General features: G+C 40.3%; 1 protein-coding gene across 1 annotated transcript in view; it reads left to right on the plus strand.

Moving 5' to 3' along the window:
• The window catches only part of chd6 (chromodomain helicase DNA binding protein 6), a gene marked incomplete at its 3' end in the record, with an annotated part of 205,762 nt that overhangs the window by 128,810 nt on the left and 61,029 nt on the right, over window positions 1-15,923 (plus strand). Inside the window, exons 16-22 of the mRNA XM_079578449.1 lie at window positions 2,084-2,182; window positions 2,335-2,491; window positions 4,155-4,365; window positions 7,870-8,065; window positions 10,874-11,038; window positions 12,949-13,128; window positions 15,020-15,130. Coding sequence (XP_079434575.1) covers window positions 2,084-2,182; window positions 2,335-2,491; window positions 4,155-4,365; window positions 7,870-8,065; window positions 10,874-11,038; window positions 12,949-13,128; window positions 15,020-15,130 — 1,119 coding nt within the window. The remainder of the gene's footprint in view (window positions 1-2,083; window positions 2,183-2,334; window positions 2,492-4,154; window positions 4,366-7,869; window positions 8,066-10,873; window positions 11,039-12,948; window positions 13,129-15,019; window positions 15,131-15,923) is intronic.

Genomic DNA, 15,923 nt, shown 5'->3' on the forward strand with positions numbered 1-15,923 from the left:
TGATTTCGTTGCCCAAAATATAGGCAATTTTGGCCATTTTAATGCTCAAAATGCCTTATTTTTATGTGAAAACATAAAATGACAGAAAAAAATGCAATACATTTTTTTCTCATATTTATCTGTAATGTTCAGCAAAAGTTTCAAATTGACATCTCTACATTTACTTTTTCCCCTATTCACCTGCAGTGTCTCGCCTTAAGAGGTGAATAACATTCTGTCGCTTAAAGATCAGTGGAGAAAAGGTTTATTTAATTGCTCTGAAGACGCTTTGCCTGATTACTGGAAAAGTCGCCGCCTGGGTTTGAGGCTGTAGCTGTTGATCATATTCAGCAACAATTCGGAAAGAGCGGTTAATTGAGCGTTGCTTTTTACACATGGATTATCCACCACAGCGGTGTTAATTGCATCTACAACATTTTAGTCTAAGTAATATTTTTCCTGTTTAAAGTTTAGCTAAAACTTTGACTACACTGGATAAAGAATCATCATTTTAAGGAAGAAGTTGGATACATTTGACCTGAATGAAGAGATTAAATCTAGAGTTTGAGTAGCCCAGTGGTTCTCAAACGGTGGATTTTTAGTGCAGAGAGTACATTTCTTTCAATATTTATCCTCTATAAAAGTTTAGATACAAGTAACTATGTAAAAATACAGTTTTTTTAATATGATTTCAGCTTTATAGTTTATTTTATTTTATTTCTTTGACAGGGACATGTACAGGAGCATTAATCAGCAGATGAAAAGATGTTTTGTACCAGACTTTAGTTCCATCTGCAGTCCCCGAGACAGACACTTACAAAACACAACAAAAAGCATAAAACAATACAGTTCATAATATTTACAGACAGTATTTACATTTTATATACAATTTTTAAGAAAGTACATTTTATTAAAGGGAAAACTTGTTCCTCTATCGTCTATACCCGCCCCGACTCTTCTCAGATGTAACATTTAGTTGTTGCTGTTGTTGTTTTCTTTAATGCCGACATGTTTGATTTCCCAGAAAATGTTGTTTCGCACTCAGGCAGAATCGTTTTAAGTCTTTGCATAATTTTGTGCAGTTGGAAGTTTGTTCCGTTCAGAGATAGTTTTAAAAGAAAATGCCGATTGTCCTGATGCTGTTTCTCGTTTTGGTCCATTGGCCTCTGACTGGTGACCTTGTTGTTCTGACTCTGATCAGATGTTAATTGGACGAAATTTTTCAGTGGTGAAGGTGCCACATTATTAACAATCTTGAATAGTAGTTTTAGATTGGCTGATTTAACTATATATTCAAAATTGAGCTTTTTATATTTGGTCAATATTTGACAGTGATGATACTGTGGTGATTTCCTCTAGAATCCTAAGTTTTGTTTATAAAGAGATTCAACAGGTTTAATTATGGATTTATTGCTTGTGACCAGCCTGATGCACCACAGAGTAAGTGAGGTTTATAGGTTTATAATGTATAATGATGTTGATGATATTGGGTCGCGGTTTGGAACCCTGGATTATGGTGGGTCCTAAGATACAACCTATCATCGCCAATGGAGCAAGCTTATTAATTAATTCAGCTTGTTTTGTGTCACTTGGAGTGAAAAAGGAATATTTTTAAATGTAAAAGTGAATTTGTCTGATTTTAGTATTTGCATTTTGATCGAGTCTTGGACAAATTCAAAATAAAGAACCTTAAATCCAGCCATTTTATATCATTAAAGATGGTCATTTTTCCAGCGCGAAGTTGACTAATTTTGCATGGAATTTTGGCTGACTAAAAATAAGCTAAACCTCAAAGGAATGATTTGAGTAGATCTTAACTAAAACTAAATCCAAACTTGTTGTCAAAATGAACACTGGACCACAGAATCCAGACCTTCACCTCATTGAAAGAGAAATGAATGCATCACTGTTTCAGAAATAAATCTTCTGACGTTGCAGAGGTTTAACTTTGCCAGTAAAACAATGACGGTTCAGTAGAAATGGAAGAGAATAAGTCAAACTAGTCCTGTCAATAACGTGATCTCATGTGAGTACTTCTGCATTCAAGCTGCACATTGTCATAAAACATTCACTCCTGTCGTGGTTTCTCATGTGCCGACCGCAGGTGAAGAAGCTCCAGGCCATCCTGAAACCCATGATGCTGAGGAGGCTGAAGGACGACGTGGAGAAGAACCTGGCGCCCAAAGAAGAGACCATCATAGAGGTAAGTCGTGTACAATTTATTAAAGTGACGGGAAACACTGCAGTATGAGAACACGTACATTTACACAGTATGAGAACACGTACATTTGCACAAACCACTTAAGTTTGAACTATAGGTATTATGTATTATATATATATTGTATGTTGTTCCAGGTGGAGTTGACCAACATGCAGAAGAAGTACTACCGAGCCATCCTGGAGAAGAACTTCTCGTTTCTGGCCAAAGGAGCGAACCAGCACAACATGCCCAACCTCATCAACACCATGATGGAGCTCCGCAAATGCTGCAACCATCCCTATCTCATCACAGGTGTGGAAGCTCTGCAGAACACACAACTATACAAACATGTGTCACATGGTGAACTCGGTCTCATGGATTATCACAAAAATCAGCCTGTTTAGAGGGACTTGGATGGGGAAACATCTTTTTTTTTATATATATACAACTTGTTCAGCCTACACTGCAAAAAGTACCCTACTAAAAACAAGGAAAAAATCTTAATAAGGAGAAAATTCTGCCAATGGGGTCAGCATTTTTTTCTTGGTAAGAATCGAACCCAGGACCTTCCAGCTGTGAAGCTGAGGCTCTAACCGCTGTGCCACCGAGCCGCCCACTTTAAAGAATGGAATGTATTATCTCTCTGTGAGAATCAGTTCTTACATTAAGAGTTGTTGTGATCTTAGTTTTTCCTAAAATAAGAAAAATATTTTTTTATTATATTCTTTGTCCAAAGCTTAAGAAGATTCAAAAAGTTTTTCTTTCTTGTTACAAGAAAAATTAACATGTTTTTAGCAAATATATCTGAACAAGAAATGCCTAGATTTTATTTCCTAACATAAGATTTTTTTTACTCAAGAAAACTCGGCAAAACATTGTTACTTTTTAGGGAAAAAATAAGAACTTATTTCTTAAAGTAAGACATTTTTTACTTGCTTAGAATCCACTTTTCGCAGTGTGTTGTTGCAGTTTCATGACCTTTATAGCAGAGAGGATGAGATAGCTGGAGTCAAGCTGGAGACAGAAGTAACAGAACATGACTTTTTGTTCAGACTGTGGGGCCAGACCAGATCAGGTGCTCTTTTAAAGGCTCCTTTTAAAGAATAAAAGAAAAATAATGCATTGGTTTTATATAGCGCTTTTTTGGACACTCAAAGACGCTTTACATTGCACTATTCGTTCACTCCATACTCGGTGGTGGTAAGCTACTATTGTAGCCACAGCTGCCCTGGGGTAGACTGACGAAAGCGAGGCAACCAGTCTGCGCCATCGGCCCCTCCGACCACCACCAACCACTCACTCACTCACTCCATTCGCTAGGCTTCCTGGTGTTACCAAACGGTCTCCCATCCAAGTACCGACCAGGCCCTTCCCTGCTGAGCTTTCAAGGTCTGACGGGATTGGGCAGAGCAAAGGCGGTCTGACCACAAAAATGGTCTATGCTTTTCAGGCAGAGGACCCTATTTTTATTTTGTTTTGTTCTTTTAGGGCCAAAACAGCTCAGTAAAAATGGGCAAAGGACTCAGTAAAGTTATGCATGTATAAAGCTCATATGCAAACGGATACATTTACTTTTATTTGTGCTTAAATCGACTGGCTGGGTCATTCATGAAGCAACATTTTTTCAGAAATATGCTATAATTGTGCTGGCAAACATCTTATTTACATTGCTTTGTCGCTCAAAAAGATACAAAATGGCAGAACAAAAACCTCTTTTCCCTATTTATTCTCCCCAATTTTCCTCTATTTTTTTTACATTCCAAAAAAATCTTTCCCAATTTCTTCCCCCATCACTTTTTACATTTTTTTCCCTCCATTTTTCCCCACACATTTGTTGACCCTGGAGAGAAACTTGATATTGTAAAATTGCATATCTTCCATGATATATTGCCCACCTGTGGCCCTGCTTTGGAGACTTGTTTGTTCGTACTAACTCGCCACTTTCTAGCCACGTCTGACTTTTTATTTCCATCAGGCGCCGAGGAGAAGATCCTGGAGAGCTTCCGGAAGAGCCACAGTCCCGACGCCCTGGACTTCCAGCTCCAGGCCATGATCCAGGCCGCGGGGAAGCTGGTGCTGATCGACAAACTGTTGCCCAAGCTGCTGTCGGGCGGTCACAAGGTGCTGGTGTTCAGTCAGATGGTCCGCTGCCTGGACATCCTGGAGGACTACCTCATACAGAGACGGTACGGCACCCGGGAGGGAGGAGGCTGTGTGGGACGTTTTCATCCCAACAATTATTTATAACATTCAGCTTAGCCTAGTTCTCCCTGGTGTGGCGTAGTTCATGAGTTTACTTTCACTCTGGACCAAACGCACAGGTTGTGACATACAGACCTAAATATTCCACATGTGTCTTCCTCTTCCTGTGCCAAACTGACACGTTTTAGGATTTGTTCCGGTTCCGCTCCGGGTTGCCAGGTCTCTGCAGCCGATCGTGGCCAAAAGAATCTGAAAAAACGGCCCAATCCTGCAGACATGCGGCGCAGCTGGAATGTTGTTTTATTAGTTTGCAGAGCCCAGGTGCTCCTGCCATGATGAGAAAACGCCCTTTTCTCCTTCTCTGTCTGAAGAAGCAGCTCTCAGAGTCTGAGAGTTAAGATTTTGTCATTCAAAATAATGTTTTTATCAAAAAATAAGCAAAATAATATACATCTAATTTACACAAAGGTACCATTATAGAGGAGTCTGTTTCTAGTGGCAGCCTTTAGCTTGAGAGGCCTGACAGATGTGTGAACATGTGTTTGCAAATGCTGTTGTCCTGCTGGTGTAATATATCGTGGACTTTTGTGATATGGATATTGCAAACCCTGATATTATCAAAATCCTCGCCCTTTTTTTAAATGTATGTAATATTGTTTGTTAATATTAATTTATACAAATGTAAATTTTATATTCATGATTATAGTTTTTTGTGTTTAGCTTCCAAACAAAATAAAATTACGAATCGCAGGGAAAAAAAGGAAATAAGCTAGAAATAGCCCATTTTACAATGAAAACAGGATGGCAATAAAAAAAACACTGACAGTTTTTGTTAGCCACGGCAAGACTTAAAGGGACTGGATGCAAGTTGGTATTTTTTTACACTCACTACTGCCACCTCAGGTCTTACACGTAACTGCAATTTCTTATTGTATTTATTTCTTCTAGGGACAGTGCATATTAATATACATTATACATGTAAACATGCCAGAATTAGCCTAAGGGCTGTTTTTCATCTTTAGTCCCTGGACTTGTGTCATTGATTCTATTTTAAGCTCGTTCATGACGGCACTTTGGACCTGAAGTAACGACTTTTAGACAGTGCAGGATTTTAGAGGCAGTTGTGGTGAACAGGTCTGAGCTGGAGGGGCTGGAGACGGATGAAAATACTTAACTTGACAATTTTTTAACTCTGTTTAGTCCCTTTAAAAAGTAAGTGCTTTATTTGTCATTGTACAACTGCACAGCGATATAGTGTTCAGGTGTTAGTCCTGAGCCACTGTGACTGAGTCGCGCCACCAGCGCAGGCCAACCAGACCAGCATGCCCTTGGAGGCAGAGGACACCTGGCTGGCTGTCTCCTCTGATCCTCTGGAACGGTGCAGCGCCTACTGGGCCCGTCCCGCACCGGTCACCTCCTCCACATCCTCCACCTCCTCCTTTCTCCTGCTGCGCTGCTCCCTCCGCTCCACAACAGTCTTTCACCATCTCCTCGTTTGAGCCGCCTATTCCGTATTTTTACCCTGGACCTGGCAACCTCGGTTTCACCTATAGCACTTTTTTTCCCCATGTCAGTAGACAAGACAAAATTCTTTAAAAAAACCTTCCTCAGAGCGGGACATCACCAGCTCGTCTCCATGGAGATGCTGCTGCTTTGCTTAGACATACCGTAAATTCTCTAATGCTCCGTCCACACCAAACTCGTTTTGGCGCCTCCAAAGCGTCAGGTTTACATTTAAAATACATGGAGGACGCGCCTCCGGGGGGCGTCAAGATGTCCCGCAGCGCGTCACGCGCCTCCTCCGCGGCGCGTTTTGAGGTTTTTCACGCTTGGTGAGCGTTTGACGCGCCTCCAGGGCGTTGAGCGCGGCCGACGCTCGAGTTGGGAAATGTTGAACTTTTTGGCGAAATTCGCGAGCGTCGACCAATCAGGAGCTTTCTCCCCATAGTGACGTACGTTGTAGCTAAGCCACCGGGGCAGATTCTACGCCAGCCCCACAGATGTCAACAAGTCACAAGTTACGGACGTAGCTTCTTTGTGAACCGGAGCTACAGCCGCTCTGGGACTTTTTTTTTTAGAAAGACACATCAGTGCTTCTTTATCTAAACACCAGGATTAAAAACGGCGGAAGTACCGTTGAAAGCGACTCTCGTCCGAGCGCAGCTCCTGGAGCAAATGGTGAAACTCGCCAAACTGAGAACGCCTTCGGACGATCTCATGAATCCAGACACGGCGCCGACGAGCCCGTAGATGACGTTGTCTGGCTTTATGAAGCAATAAAAGCCAAGCCACTCTCTCTATGTCATCCATGTTGATAACTGATAACGGCTCCCAACGCGCTCCACGACGACGCTCTTGACGCGCGTCGAGAGCGTCTTGACGCTTGGTTACGAGCGTCTGACTTGAATGAGCACAGGCGTCCAACAACGGGCGTGACGCGCGTTTTTGACGCCCAAATCGAGTTTGGTGTGGACGGAGCATAATACTGGCCTGTATTCCATTAGCGGCCGGGTCTCCGACAGAGGCCGGGTTCGAGGCTGGCGGAGGCAAATTAAAGCCGGTCTCTAAAACAGGCCGGGGCTTTTATTATAATCCCCATGTTAGGAATTTGTCTCATACTGGTGTAAATGAAAACTCACGTGCAGGAAGTAACAAACTGAACCCAGGGCGACGCTGCAGAGGAGCTGATCCCAGCGTAACTTTGACACAGATTTAGCCACTTTTCAAACCTCCTGTGACCATATTTGGAAACAGGGCAAATGTTGTGTGACCCTCCAGGGTTTTAATAAAGTCTCCATCGCGTCTTCAAAGCACGTCCAGCTGCTCCGTGTGCAGGTCAGTCCCACGCCTCAAAATAACTCCTCCCATCAGCGCGAGCCTCTCGTCTTCTCTCGGGTCAGTCTCATGATCGATCACAAACACAAACGCTCCGTCTAAACTCGCCTTTTACACGAGATAACAACAAATAATCCGGTCCGGTAAAAACGAAACAGAAACCTGCAGTGACACTGATGTCAAAGCTCCGCTAACAGCAACGAAACACTTCCTGTTGTCCCGACAAAATAAAAGGCGTCAATGTTCCAGCCGCTGGGAAAGGGTTTGAAATGTTCATTAATAAATGAACCTAATATTTTAGGTGCAAATGGACACAAGTCTCGTTTTTCTTTGTTTTCCTGGTCGTCCGTTTTGCTCAAATAGAAATAAAGGCCTGTCTCTACTTGTGGCCTGGTTCCAATAAAGGCCTGGTCCTAGATGCCCTTGAGTAAATAAAGGCCCGGGCCTCTATTAGAGCATTTACGGTATCCAAACATGGGGTCTCAATACAACAGGTCCACCTCCAAATATTTGATCTTGATGATTTGCTGTAAACATATTGTTGTTGGCGTCTCTCTGATCATTACGGGCACATTTGTTATCGCTGTATTTCATTATAATTACCTCAGAATGTGCTTCTCAGTGACACTTCTTCTCCCATGTGCCTCTCCCAGTTACACGTACGAGCGCATCGACGGGCGCGTGAGGGGGAACCTTCGCCAGGCCGCCATCGACCGCTTCTGCAAGCCCGACTCGGACCGCTTCGTGTTCCTCCTGTGCACCCGGGCCGGGGGTCTGGGCATCAACCTGACGGCCGCGGACACGTGCATCATCTTTGACTCCGACTGGAACCCACAGAACGACCTGCAGGTGCGACTCCAGTGCACCTTTGATTAGATGTGTTTTCACAACCGGTTTCTGTGAGTGACTAGACAAAAAACCCACCTCCGTTTTGGATCATGTTTCTAATGCAAATAATGTCAAACTGAGCTGATGTCTGTCCTGCCTTTCTCACTGTTTTACTGGCACAGAGAGGAGCTTACAGAACGTCTTCAGCTTCGATGGAAAGCTGTCGGTTCTGTTCTGCTCGACTCTTCTGCGTTACCATGGCGACCAGCTGCGATACGTCACATTTTAGCCGTTTTTTGGCAGAATATAAACTTATTTATCACATACACATAAAGTCAAGTCTAAATCGGGCCCATATGGATGTTTTTTCATAGCAGTAGAAGTGGAGAAAACGGCAGTTGTAGCTAGCGTTAGCATGTAGCATCGTGTTAGCATTCTCTGTTGTTTATGTATTTATGGGCTGTTGAACCACTTTGCTCCTCTCCATGTCTTTGTATCTTTTTTGGGTGGATTTTTCTCTTTTTTGTTTTCCCCATCCGACTGCTTCAAACATGACCATATATGGGCGATTCCAGAGATACCTGCTGTATCTATTATTTTGGGGTTTTGTTCAGTTCGTCTCCGTGTTCAAAAAAGGAAAGAAAAAGAAAAATACTTAAAATGGCAGAGACAAAGATGCCGAAAACAGAATCTTCTGGGAAACACAGTATTTCACTCTTTTTAGCCATTTTCTGGCAAAATATAAACTTATTTATTACATACAAACAAAGTCGAGTCGAAATCGGGCCCACATGGATGTTTTTTCATAGCAGATTGTTCAGTCGAAGTGAAAAAACGGCAGTTGTAGCTAGAGTTAGCATGTAGCATGATGCTAACATGATCCTAACATGCAGCATCATGTTAGCATTCTCTGTTGTTTATGTATTTATGGGTTGTTGAACCACTTTGCTCCTCCCCATGTATCTTGTATCTTTATTGAGTAGAAAACTATATTCATAATTCAGCATTGTTTTTTTTAATAGAAAGTTTAGATTTTTCTCTTTTTTGTTTTCCCCATCTGACTGCTTCAAACATGACCATATATGGGCAATTCCAGAGATACCTGCTGTATCTATTATTTTTGGGTTTTATTCAGTTTGTCTACGTGTTCAAAAAAGGAAAGAAAAAAAATAACTTAAAATGGGAGACAAAGCAAACTCAGATTATGGGAGATTTCTTAAGAGAAAAGATAATTTGAGAATGATTTACTCGGCCTCACCAAGGGCGAAAACTGAATCTTCTGGGTAACACAGTATTTCACTCTTTTTAGCCATTTTCTGGCAAAATATTAAGTTATTTATTACATACAAATAAAGTCAAGTTTAAATCAGGTCCATGGGGATGTTTATCACAGTGGATTGATCAGTAGAAGCGAAAAAATGTCAGTCGTAGCTAACGCTAGCTAACATTAGCACGGTGCTAACATGACGCATCATATTAGCATTCACCGTTTTTATATATTTATGGGCTGTTGAACCACTTTGCTCCTCTCCATGTCTTTGTATCTTTGTTTAGTAGAAACTATTTTCATAATTCTGCATTTGTTAAAGTAGTTTTTGAATAATTAGAGAAAGTTTAGATTTTTCTCCCACTTAACTGTTTTCAAACATGACCATATATGGGCGATTCCAGAGATGCCGTCTGTATCTATAGATACAGACGCATCTCGTCATAGAAGGGGGCGTGGCTTCGCCGAGGGGGAAAATAGAATCATTTGGGAAACTCAATTTTCACTCTTTTTAGACATTTTCTGGTGGAATATGAACTTATTTATCACATAAATAAAGTCAAGTGTAAATCGGGCCCATATGGATATTTTCTCACAGCAGATTGTTCTGTAGAAGTGAAAAAACGGCAGTTGTAGCTAGCGGTAGCTAACCGTAAGCATTAGCCCGATGCTAACATGTAGCATCATGTTAGCATTCTCTGTTTTTTTATGTATTTATGGGCTGTTGAACCACTTTGCTCCTTCCCATGTCTTTGTATCTTTATTTAGTAGAAACTATATTCTGCTCCCGTCTATATCTATAGATACAGACGGCGTCTCTGGAATTGCCCATATATGGTCATGTTTGAAAACAGTTAAGTGGGAGAAAAATCTAAACTTTCTCTAATTATTCAAAAACTACTGTAACAAATGCTGAAATATGAATATAGTTTCTACTAAATAAAGATACAAAGACATGGGGAGGAGCAAAGTGGTTCAACAGCCCATAGATACTTAAAAAAACAGAGAATGCTAACATGATGCTACATGTTAGCATCGGGCTAATGCTTACGGTTAGCTAGCGCAAGCTACAACTGCCGTTTTTTCACAATCTGCTGTGAGAAAATATCCATACGGACCCGATTGACTTAATTTTATTTACACCTGACTTTATTTGTATGTGATAAATAAGTTGATGTTCCACCAGAAAATGGCTAAAAAGAGGGAAAATTGTGTTTCCCAAAAGATTCTATTTTCCCCTTTGGCGAGACCACGCCCCCTTCTATGACGAGATATGTCTGTATCTATTGCAACCTGTTACCTGTTAGTGGGACTAATGAACTAAACTCTATACTCAAAAAAACAATTAGTCATTGGCCTTAAATGATTTGACTCGTGCCTGGATTTGCCTCAATTGTCGCTCTGGATTTTATGTTTTTTTGATGCAACTCATTCAAAACCAAAACAAAAAAATCACTCTTGAAAACGAACCTTGTTTCACACTAAAGTATAATAAAACCTTCTCAGATCAGTCCTAATGTAAATGTACAAAGCTGCTTGAATCCGGTTCTGTTTCCCTCCAGGCCCAGGCGCGCTGTCACCGGATCGGCCAGAGCAAAGCGGTGAAGGTTTACCGCCTCATCACCCGAAACTCGTACGAGAGGGAGATGTTCGACAAGGCCAGCCTCAAACTGGGACTGGACAAGGCCGTGCTGCAGGACATCAACCGCAAAGGCAGCCTCAACGGGGTGAGAGTCCGGCCGGCGCTGTGTCGTTTCAGCACAGATGGTTTTGTTGCTTTTTCAGTACTTTTTTTGGCTTTTTGGCGTGTTTTTGTCTCTTGTTTTTTTTCATGTTGTTGTTTTTTCATCGCTTTTGTTATTGCTTTGTCGTCACGTTTTCGTCATGTTTTGTTTGTGTTTTTGTCACTTTTTTGTTGCTTTTCCGGCACATTTTTGTTTTTGGATGCTTTTCTTTTAAACCCCTTAACCGAGCGCATTTTCTCCAGTTTGGCTTTACCCCAGTCCAAAAGCTTCTGGGAAAAAAGGTGTGGAAATAGCGACAAAACTGAGACGAAAATAATTATGGGAATGTGGCAAAAAAGTGAGAAAAAATTGAAGAAAAAGTGGCAAAAATGTCACAAGAAATTGATGAAAAATTGGCGAAAAAAAGACAAAAATTTGACAAGAAAATGACATAAAAATGACAAAAATGTGACAAAAAATTACAAAAATGTGACAAAAATTGTATAAAAAATTGACAAAAAAATTACAAATATTTGACCACAAAAATGACCAAAAAATGTGACAATAATCTGATAAAAAATGACGAAAAAATGACAAAAATTTGACAAAAAAGTGAGGAAACACTGAGGGAAAAGTGACAAAAAATGGATGAAAAAGTGGCAAAAATGTCATAAGAAATTGACGAAAAATTGATGAAAAAAGACAAAAATTACATGAAATGTGACAAAATATGACAAAAAAAAGACAAAAATGTGATAAAAATTTGACAAAACAATTGCAAAAATTTGACCAAAAAATGACCATAAAATGTGACAAAATTCTGATAAAAAAGAAATTGACGAAAAAATGACAAAAATGTAACAAAAAAGTGAGAAAACATTGAAGAAAAAGTGATGAAAAAGTGGCAAAAATGTCACAAGAAATTGACGAAAAATTGACCAAAAAAAGACAAAAATTTGACAAGAAAATTACAAAAAAATGACAAAAATGTGACAAAATGTGACCAAAAAAAATACAAAAATGTGACCAAAATTTGATAAAAAATGGACGAAAAATGACAAAAATGTGAAAAAAAATTGGACAAAAATCCGATAAAAAAAAATTGATGAAAAAATGAGACTGAGACGAAACTGAGACAAAAACAATGATGGAAATGTGACAAAAAAGTGAGAAAACATTGACAAAAAGGTGCAGAAAAAGTGGCAAAAATTTGACAAGAAAATGACATAAAAATGACAAAAATTTGATTAAAGAAATGACCGAAAAAATGACAGAAATGTGACAACATTTTTTTAAAAAAAATACTAAAATTTAACCAAAAAATGACAAAAATCTGATTTAAAAAAAAAGACAAAAAAGTTACAAAATGAGTTGAATATCCAACAAAAAAATGATTAAAATTCTGATGACGTGAGGAAAAAGATCCTCTCGGTTCAGGCGGGAGTTAAGACGTTGAGCTTTTAGATTTGGGCAAAGCTCGGTTTCGCCCGGGGGTTAGGGCAAGGTAAAGTGAGAGGCCAGACCGGTGGCCCTAGAGCCGGTGGCCCCTCTGTGCTCTTCCAGAATATGGCCAGTCCGCCCCTGGAGGTGGAGCTTCAGGGCGATTAAAGGTGATAGTCAAAAACTGCAAGTCTCTCGAGTTGCGACACAAATGAATATAAGGAGTCATTTTATCTGTCTGTCATTTCAGGAAAAAAGTCTGTAAAAATTAGAGGATTATTGACATATTATCCCACGCGATTTCAGGGGTAATTTCAGTTTTAAATCCCTTGGAAATTCTAATCCAGCTTGTGAATATTGATCTAAAAGAGCTGGGGAAAAACAAGTCCTTCCTGAAGAACTACTGAAGAAATACTAAGAGCAGGCGCTTGGTTTTGTTCCGCCATCTTGAAAGAGTCGTGTGTTTCCTCCAGGTGCAGCAGTTGTCCAAGCTGGAGGTGGAGGACCTGCTGAAGAAGGGGGCGTACGGGGCGCTGATGGACGAGGAAGACGAGGGCTCCAAGTTCTGTGAGGAGGACATCGACCAGATCCTTCAGAGGAGAACCCAGACCATCACCATCCAGACCGAGGGCAAGGGCTCCACCTTCGCCAAGGTATCGTTTCACACACAAAGTCCTGGAAAAGGAACAAAGAGTTAATGTTCCTTACCCAAATCTGAAAGCCTCTGGACTGGAGTTTAGAGCCTATAAGCCAGAGTAACGCCTCATTTGAAAGCTAAGACCTACAAGACTGTGAGCACTATTTTTTGTGATAAGTCTAAGTATTTTTGGAGGTATTTTTCAAACCCGGAAGACACGACGCTTCCATTCAGTGAACTCGGCCCCAGAGCAGGTTAGAAAGAGCTCCTTCTTCACAGCCTCCAGTGTAAACATGACGCCTGTTCAGACGCTCAGGGGGGCGTTTGTTTTTCCGCAGGGGCAACTCTGACCTTTCTTCTCTTTCTTTTTCTTTTTTTTTTAATGCAATAATGAAAAAGCTGTTTTACAAATTAAAATCAGGCCGTAAGCATAGAATTAAGACATTACATTACAGACGCCGAGCACTTCCGTTCCGCTGTGACGACACAACTGAGCAGGTCAGTGGTTCACCAGCAGGGGGCGGAGCCTGAGAGAGCAGGATTCAGGTGGATTACTGAGAGTAGCATAACAAGATGGTTAAAAGCTCCAAGAAGTCGATTTTTTCCTGATTTAGGACCTTTAAGGCGTTTTTGTTTTGTTTTATCTCTTTTTTTGGTCACTATTTTATTGTGTTACTGCATTGCTCTTTTTTGTTGCTCTTTTGCGGCTTTTTCCATCACTCTTTTTCATTTCATTTTATTTATTTTTTTTCATTCAAAAGTGATATTATGCATCACAATAAAACCGCCAACACAGTATGAGTGAAACGGAGCAGAGGAGAAGAACAAGTCTTATAATATCTGCCCCTTTTGTTACTTCACACTTTACACTTCACACTGTTGTCCTTTGGAAAATGGTATGTATTTATGTCTACATACATATATTTAAGATAAGATAAGATAAGATAAGATAATCCTTTATTGATCTCACAAAGGAGAAATTCACTTGTTACAGTCGGCGTTCAAGAAGAAGAGTTAATAAAGTGCAGCTGATACAGAGATTATTGCACATGTTACTTTACAGTCTTATGTAAATATATATATATATATATTCACAGTATTAACAGATGTTTTTATATTCTATATTCAGTTTTTTCAATATATAAAATACAGAACCTTCGTATTCTTGAATGTTTACAAATGGTCAAAAAGAAACAAACCGTCGTATTCATGTTTGTTCAAATCAAATATCCCACATTATTCATGTCCAAATACTTCATACTTTTTAACATTGTAGCTTTTATGTGTATTTTAAACTCCAGGAGAGTTTCTGACCTTTTCACGTCTTTCTGGAGTTTCTTCCATAACCTGATTCCTGTCTCTGTAACAGTTCGTTCCATTGCTTTAGATTTGAACCTGGGTTTGTTAAAGACGTTCCTTTCAGATTATACTGACTTTCTCTTTTCTCAAACATTTCTTGGATGGCAATATTTTTCTATTTGCTTTATACAAAACCTGGAGGATGTTATAGTCGACTATGTCCTCAAATTTTAGTAACTTACATTTAATAAAGAGTGGATTCGATGGATCTCTATATCTAACATTATGTATTGTTTTCAGAGCCCGTTTTTGTAGAATGAACAGCGGCTGTTTTGTTGCATTTTCATCCTTGTTTTCGGCGCCATTTTCGCTCTTTTAGATTTGGCTAAAGTCAAACCGGAGAAAATGTGCTTTATTCTGGTGGGGGTTAAGAGGTTAATATTATAATTTGATTAGAATCCTTCTTTTGTATTGTAAGTAGTTCACATTATGGATGGAGCAGAAACGTCTCACAGCTGCACCAGTTCACGACTCTGGTGGTTTCATTTTAAGATGAAATAAAAAAATGTTCCCGCCAACTTATTTATATTTCTTATGTTTTTCCTCAGGCCAGCTTCGTGTCGTCCGGAAACAGGACGGACATCTCTCTGGACGACCCCAACTTCTGGCAGAAATGGGCCAAGATCGCGGAGGTGGAGATCGACTCCAGGTCCGAGAAGGTAAAGAAACTGCGAAAGGCGATAATACAGAAGCTTTACAAGAATCGTGTAAAGCTTGTGATGGAATATAAACAAACATATGACAAAGAGTCCAGGGTTTTAAGTTGACCAGTGTTTGTGATTCATCAAAATGGATATGAAAAGCAGGGTGGAAGCATCAGACTTGTAGCAGGCCTGGTTGGGAACAGCCTGGTTGGGAACAGCCTGGTTGCCTCCTGCCAGCTCAAACAGATGGAGCTCTTAATGACTGAACTGAACATGCTGCAGTTTAAGCGTGATCTGAAAACACAATCGCCTCTGCCCTTTGCACAGAGCGTTGCAGCTTCCTAACCTAATAAAAACTATACTATACTATATAGTTTGTGTAGAAATGGAATAAAAAGACCAAACACTCTCATAATCCACTTTACCAGCAATAGAACGCCACTAATGATGAGGATTAGATGTAAATATTTAGCAGAAAATGAAGCAGAATTGGCGCTTGACCTCTTAACCCCCGCCTGAACCAAGTGCATTTTCTCCAGTTCGGCTTTACCCAAATCTGAAAGCTTCTCGACTGGAGAGAAACTGTGTAATACCTCATTTGAAAGATAAAGGTCGGCTCACACTACACGACTTTTATGCCCGATTTCGCTCTAATTCTCAGTCGTGCCGAGTCTAATCGAGTCGAGTCTAGTCGAAGGCGGTCACACAGAGTCGGGTCGTGTAGTGTGGGGGGGTCGTGGGTGATTTTATCGTCCCAAATGTCAATGACAGAGTGATATAAAGACAGAAAAACACGGCCGCGCCTCCT

Source organism: Gobius niger, assembly GCF_951799975.1.
Source record: "Gobius niger genome assembly, chromosome: 20".
NCBI lineage: Eukaryota > Metazoa > Chordata > Actinopteri > Gobiiformes > Gobiidae > Gobius > Gobius niger.